This window comes from Alosa pseudoharengus, unplaced genomic scaffold (assembly GCF_046254945.1).
Source record: "Alosa pseudoharengus isolate Yale_2024_CS ecotype anadromous, Long Island Sound unplaced genomic scaffold, YU_APseudo_1.1 YU_APseudo_1.1_scf_20, whole genome shotgun sequence".
NCBI lineage: Eukaryota > Metazoa > Chordata > Actinopteri > Clupeiformes > Clupeidae > Alosa > Alosa pseudoharengus.
Window position 1 is genome coordinate 33,173,250 of NW_027468664.1, and position 7,500 is coordinate 33,180,749.

At 45.4% G+C, this 7,500-nt stretch overlaps 1 protein-coding gene across 1 annotated transcript in view; it reads right to left on the minus strand.

Annotated features, from left to right (window-relative positions):
- Positions 1 to 7,500, minus strand: part of utp20 (UTP20 small subunit processome component) — a 64,443-nt gene that overhangs the window by 16,620 nt on the left and 40,323 nt on the right. Inside the window, exons 49-56 of the mRNA XM_076297136.1 lie at positions 7,113 to 7,283; positions 6,191 to 6,322; positions 5,838 to 5,948; positions 4,576 to 4,655; positions 3,283 to 3,352; positions 2,716 to 2,898; positions 1,267 to 1,398; positions 195 to 327 (exon numbers count right to left, since the gene is read on the minus strand). Of these exons, the coding sequence (XP_076153251.1) occupies positions 195 to 327; positions 1,267 to 1,398; positions 2,716 to 2,898; positions 3,283 to 3,352; positions 4,576 to 4,655; positions 5,838 to 5,948; positions 6,191 to 6,322; positions 7,113 to 7,283 (1,012 nt within the window). The remainder of the gene's footprint in view (positions 1 to 194; positions 328 to 1,266; positions 1,399 to 2,715; positions 2,899 to 3,282; positions 3,353 to 4,575; positions 4,656 to 5,837; positions 5,949 to 6,190; positions 6,323 to 7,112; positions 7,284 to 7,500) is intronic.

Consider the following 7,500-nt stretch of genomic DNA (forward strand, 5'->3'; position numbering starts at 1 on the left):
AACACACCATACCATACACAGGTCAGAGGTTAAGCTGGCACAAACACACACAGGTGAGTGTATTCCTGTGTTAGTGAACTGTGTTGGTGAACTGTATATGTGTGTGTGTGTGTGTGTGTGTGTGTGTGTGTGTGTGTGTGTGTGTGTGTGTGTGTGTGTCTGTGTGTGTGTGTGTGTGTGTGTGTGTTGCTTACCCCAGATGCTGGTGAGTGTATCCCTGGGCTTGGTGAGCTGTAGGAATCCGCAGTCTTTGATGAGTTTGGTGATTAGGGTGAGGTGGCAGAACAGCAGCCTGTCAGCAGCCTTCTCATCCTGCTCCTCTTCAATCTATTTAGAGAGAGAGAGAGGGGGAGAGGGAGAATGAGAGAGAGGAGAATGAGAGCGCTTTAATGGGTACCTCCAAAGATTTCCATGTGGTCTAAATAAGAGGAAGTAGGGTGCATGTGGTCTAAATAAGAGGAAGTAGGGTGCATGTGGTCTAAATAAGGGGAAGTAGGGTGTATATAAGAGGAAGTAGGGTGTATGTGCAGTGCTAAATAAGATGAAGTAGGGTGTATGTGCAGTGCTAAATAAGAGGAAGTAGGGTGTATGTGGTCTAAATAAGAGGAAGTAGGGTGTGTGTGGTCTAAATAAGAGGAAGTAGGGTGTGTGTGGTCTAAATAAGAGGAAGTAGGGTGCATGTGGTCTAAATAAGGGGAAGTAGGGTGTATATAAGAGGAAGTAGGGTGTATGTGCAGTGCTAAATAAGATGAAGTAGGGTGTATGTGCAGTGCTAAATAAGAGGAAGTAGGGTGTGTGTGGTCTAAATAAGAGGAAGTAGGGTGTGTGTGGTCTAAATAAGAGGAAGTAGGGTGTGTGTGGTCTAAATAAGAGGAAGTAGGGTGTATGTGCAGTGCTAAATAAGAGGAAGTAGGGTGTGTGTGGTCTAAATAAGAGGAAGTAGGGTGTGTGTGGTCTAAATAAGAGGAAGTAGGGTGTGTGTGGTCTAAATAAGAGGAAGTAGGGTGCATGTGGTCTAAATAAGGGGAAGTAGGGTGTATATAAGAGGAAGTAGGGTGTATGTGCAGTGCTAAATAAGATGAAGTAGGGTGTATGTGCAGTGCTAAATAAGAGGAAGTAGGGTGTGTGTGGTCTAAATAAGAGGAAGTAGGGTGTGTGTGGTCTAAATAAGAGGAAGTAGGGTGTGTGTGGTCTAAATAAGAGGAAGTAGGGTGTGTGTGGTCTAAATAAGAGGAAGTAGGGTGTATGTGCAGTGCTTCAACTCACGTCTTCATAGTTGTCTGTGTGGATGTCTTTCTCAATAAGGGGCAGTAGGACTTCCATCCTTTTGGTGAAACGCTCTCCCTCAACCTCAACAAACAGACCGCACACCTGCACGCCCAAACGCCTCAGCGACATCTGCACACACACACGCAAGCAAGCAGAAGAGCACATTCATTTTCAAAGTTCCACACACACACACACTCACACCTTGTCTCCAGTCATCCATGCATTGACCAGGGTGAACAGGTTGTTCTGGTGCACAGAGCACACACACACACACACACACACACACACACACACACACACACACACACACACCTTGTCTCCAGTCATCCAAGTGTTGACCAGGGTGAACATGTTGTTCTGGTTCTCTCTCTCACACACACACACACACACACATACACACCTTGTCTCCAGTCATCCATGCATTGACCACCAGGGTGAACATGTTGTTCTGGTGCACAGAGCACACACACAAACATCTTGTCTCCGGTCATCCAAGTGTTGACCAGGGTGAACATGTTGTCCTGGTGCTCTCTCTCTCACACACACATATACACACACACACACACACCTTGTCTCCGGTCATCCAGGTGTTGACCAGGATGAACATGTTGTCCTGGTGCTCTCTCTCTCACACACACACACACACACACACACACACACCTTGTCTCCGGTCATCCAGGTGTTGACCAGGGTGAACATGTTGTTCTGGTGCTCTCTCTCACACACACACACACACACACACACACACACACACACACACACACACACACACACCTTGTCTCCGGTCATCCAGGTGTTGACCAGGGTGAACAGGTTGTTCTGGTGCACAGAGCACACACACACACACACACACCCCTTGTCTCCAGTCATCCATGCATTGACCAGGGTGAACATGTTGTTCTGGTGCACAGAGCGAGCACACACACACACACACACACACACACACACACACACACCTTGTCTCCGGTCATCCAAGTGTTGACCAGGGTGAACATGTTGTCCTGGTGCTCTCTCTCTCACTAACACACACACACACACAGACACACACACACACACACCTTGTCTCCGGTCATCCAAGTGTTGACCAGGGTGAACATGTTGTCCTGGTGCTCTTTCACACACACACACACACACACACACACACACACACACACACACCTTGTCTCCGGCCATCCAGGTGTTGACCAGGATGAACATGTTGTTCTGGTGCTCTCTCTCTCTCACACACACACACACACACACACACACACACACACACACACACACACACACACACACACACACACACACCTTGTCTCCGGTCATCCAGGTGTTGATCAGGGTGAACATGTTGTTCTGGTGCACAGAGCACACACACACACACCTTGTCTCCAGTCATCCAGGTGTTGACCAGGGTGAACATGTTGTTCTGGTGCACAGAGCACACACACACACACACACACACACCTTGTCTCCGGTCATCCAGGTGTTGACCAGGGTGAACATGTTGTTCTGGTGCTCAAGGTCCAGCTGGCTGAGGAGGGACTTGATGGCCAGAGCAGTCATCTTCTTGCAGCGTGCAGAGTCATCGTTCACCACCGCCAGGGACAACGGGACGAAGAACAGACCACAGTGCTCCAGCAGCAGGTTCTGTATAGAACACACACACACACGCACGCACGCACGCACAAGCACAAACACACACACACACACAAACACACACACAGGGGAAAAAGGTTCTAAGGAGGAACCATTCAGGTGGAGGGCCTTCTGAAGATCTATTCTGGTGACAATAGCTTTATAATATTGTTTAGTATATAATATACAGTATTTCGATTTTTTACTTATGAATCTATCTTTTTACCATTTCAAACATAAGATTTACGTGTGGAAAATTTAAAGGGCCAGTCATTCATACTCAGATTTCACTCGGGGGTACAAATATCAGATTTCACTCAGACGTAGAGGGGATGCATTGTGGATAAAATATCAGATTTCACTCAGACGTAGAGGGGATGCATTGTGGGTAAATACCTGTGGGAAGCTCTGGAATATGTAAGCCATCATCTCCAGTGCAGACTGCCTGCCCGTGTCGTACTCATAGCTGCCAACGGGATTAGAAGAGAAGCACAGCATGATGAAATAACATATGGTACATATCAAAATATGAGGAGTTCAGATGCAAAACACTAAATCCATCTGACAACTTTTCTTTTAAATGAGCATTTTCTACCAGGCTCCTATAGGTTTTTGCCTACAAATCGACATTTCAGACCAGGAAGAGTGGCATTTAGCAGGTTTTGAAGCTAATTGGTTAACGTATATTATGTGTGGAGAGCATTCACTCACCATCGTTATCTCATTTTTGACAGATTTGTTATTTAGAGGATTTTGCATCTGAACTCATATAATAATTCAGTTAATCTCAGTTTTGCAAGTTCACATACAGTTCAGTGCAGTTCAGTCTAATACCATTGTAAATTTCAGATGGTTACATAACACAGAATACACATACTGCTAAATTTGACTTAAGCGTTAATAAGTGGAGCTTAACGGAACAAGCCAACTCGTGTATAAAATGTACATACTGTAATTATGCTTATACATAGCCATATTCTACTGCCCTTCATACTAGTCATCCTGCACATACACTTATTCTTACTACTCTTATAATGTTACTGTTTTTTATATTTAGTACAGTATTTTTTACATTTCTTACTGACCTTTCTGTTTTTATTCTTTATATGTTAAGTGTGTGTTGTACTTTGAAAGCAAAGATTAACCGGAGTCAAATTCCTTGTTTGTTTATGCAAATCTGGTCAATAAAGCTGATTCTGATTTGCCATTTTGCCTTCTACCCCAGAGTTAGATAACCCAGTAACCCAATAACCCAGTCTTACACGGTTAGTGTAGCTTAGCATAATTCACTGGAAGTGGGTTAGACCAGTTAGCTTATAGCTCCCTTTAAGCTATATGCTAACAAGCTAATAAGCTAATTTCCCAAATAGTTGCCAGGCAGCTACAGTGATACATTTTGGGGGCATGTTCATGAGCCCCCTTGTTCATGGCCCCAGAGTGAATTTCCCCTTGGGGATCAATAAAGTATCTATCTATCTATCTATCTATCTATCTATCTATCTATCTATCTACAGTAGTACAGCACTGTGGCTGCCTAACAGCTCTAGATGCTGGCTGCAGCAACTCAAGCTAGCTAGAAAATATTTTTTTTTTTTTTTTTTTTTTCCGTACCGACAGTACTTGGTGACAAACATAGATCTATGTGAAAAATTGCCGCAATTCTCCTTTAACAGCAAGCATAGCACCCACCTGAGCTGAGCGACGACAAAGTCTAGGTGCTTCCTGAGTTTCTTCCCCAAAGGATAGTCCATGAGGTACTTCAGGTAAATCTGAATGAGAACACACAAACACATTTAAATCTGGTCGATGACACACAAACCAAACTGTAACACTTTTTTGTCGGTCTGAATAAATGTGTGATAGACAATAAACGTGTATTTTAACATTAGTTAAATGTTAGAATATGTGTAATTTAATATACCATATAAAAATGTACAATTGAATGTATATAGACAAAATATTGAATAAATATAGCACATAATGTTCATTAAAGGCAAAAGTACTGAATGAGGGGACGTGACCATAAAGGAACACTCCAACTGTTTTGGAAAATTAGCTTATTTTGCAGTCTAGCCCGGAGATAGATAAGATGGCACATACACTTCTCTTTGCTGTGCATGCAAATAACAGTCTGACACTGCTAGCCTAGCTTAGCATAATTCAGTGGAAGTGGGTTAGACCAGTTAGCCTTTAGCTAGCCTATAGCTAGAAGCAAGTTAAAGGCACGCACAGCGTGGAGCAGGGTATGTGTCCTAATATCTAACTCTGTGGTAGACCGCAAACTAAGCTTATTTCTCCTAAAACTGGTGTGTTCCTTTAACTGACTGTGTCGACAGACATACCTGTGTGTGTGTGTGTGTGTGTGTGTGTGTGTGTGTGTGTGTGTGCAGCAAGCGCTGCTGACTGCATGCAGGTGTGTGTGTGTGTGTGTGTGTGTGTGTGTGTGTGTGAGTGTGAGTGTGCGAGTGCGAGTGTGCGAGTGCGCAGCAAGCGCTGCTGACTGCATGCAGGTGTGTGTGTGTGTGTGTGTGTGTGTGTGTGTGTGTGTGTGTGTGTGTGTGTGTGTGTGTGTGTGTGTGTGTGTGTGTGTGTGCGAGTGTGTGCAGCAAGCGCTAGTGATGGGCAAATGAAGCTTTGGTGAACCACTGAACCACAGCAGTGTGAACCTAGCGACACTTGCTGAAAAGCAAAAAGATGGCCACCACACATACATTTTTCAACATAAATGTCCTTAGCAAACCAATATTTTTGGTTACATATACTGGTTTGGGTAAGGACTTTTATGTTGAAAAATCTACATGTGGCAGCCATATTGGATTTTTTCATTAGTGTTGCTAGCTTCACACTGCTGTGGTTTAGTGGTTCACCAAAGCTTCATTTGCCCAGCTAACACTAGCAAGCGCTGCTGACTGCATGCACGTGTGCGGTGGCCCCAGGTGCTCCAGATCTACCTGTCTGCAGGGGACTCGGACCTGGTCGCTGGCTCCTGTGATGGCCAGCTTGGCCACCTTCTTCATCACTTCCTCCATCTCTGGCACCACCAACTTCCTGGACAAGATGGCCTGCAGGAAATGACACGCGCTTAAGTAGGACGCACTCACGAGATTCACTTTCACATAGAGATGGAGGCAAATGCCCCTTCTCATCTTTCATTTGATGAACAGAAAGCACTTTGAGCGCACCCACGCACACACATACACACACACAATCAGAGACACACAGCCCCCCCCCCCCACACACACACACACACACACACACACATACAATCACAACCCCAAACACACACTCCTGCGACCCCTCTCACCTTTAGCAGGCCGAACGCCGTGGCCTGGCGTGTGTGGTCGTAGATGTCCTCCTCTGCGTATCCCAGCAGCACTTGCAGCTGCGTGTCGGTTATCTCATGCTTGGTGACACTTTTCACCAGGATGGTGATGGCCTGCCGAGAGAGGAGAGAGGCTGGTCAGAGCTAGTCTGGGGTCAGTACACACCAGAATCACTGACCTTTGGCCCACTACATGACCTTTGACCCACTACATGCTATTGTACAACACTAATACGACTGTATTTCACAAACTCTTCCACTTGGTACGGTTTAGCTTCCTCTGAAAACACGAATGCTGATAAGATTCCCGGTAGTGTCGTGACTGAAGGTCAGAATGACCTCTGGAGATGGACAACACAAACACTCCGGAATGGGAGATTAGAATGTCACCGGCTGGTGTGGTGTCTCCTTCTACACTGATATGGTTACAACTGGAGCCATGATATTACACAATGGGCTAAGATTACCAAAACAGCTCACTTATCTAATGATGGAGGGACATTTGGTGGACGAGGAGTATATATATGTGTGTGTGTGTGTGTGTGTGTGTGTGTGTGTGTGTGTGTGTGTGTGTGTGTGTGTATGTGTATGTGTGTGTGTGTGTGTGTATGTATATGTGTGTGTGTGTCAGACACAAAGACAAATAAAACAATAAGAAAAAACATAATGCAATAGATTTCAGAAGGCTCAAGGGTGTTAATGAAAGGATATCTCTGGTTCTGAGACCCGTATCTGTGGCAAGTCTGTGTGTGTGTGTGGGTTCTGTGGCAAGTCTCTGTGTGTTCTGTGTGTGTTCTGTGGCAAGTGTCTGTGTTTTGTGTTCTGTGTGTGTGTGTGCTCTGCAGTAGGCCTCTGTAGTTTTCCTGTGCAGTTCTGTATGCACTCTGGCGTGGCTCCTTGGTACCTTGAAGCAGTTCTGCACCAGGGTGAAGTTCTCTCCCCGGGCGGCCCCAGCGCTGGCGTAGTCCTTGAGCAGCAGGAAGAGCTGACGGGTCAGAGGCTCCACCCCCTCCTCCACCGCCGGCAGCGGGAACTTCAGCACCCAGATAAACGCCTGCAGCGCCTCCGTGATCACCTGCAGGGGGCGACAGACACCACACAATAATATACACACCATAAACACACACCTGCGCACACAGACCGTCCTGCTCACTCTGCTTGTAATAACACACACTAATACTATATTACACACACACACACACACACACACACACTAATGAAGATATATAAATTATAATAAATGATATATTGGTTTGTTTTGGAAGAACTAGAGTGGTGGACACCGAAATTTT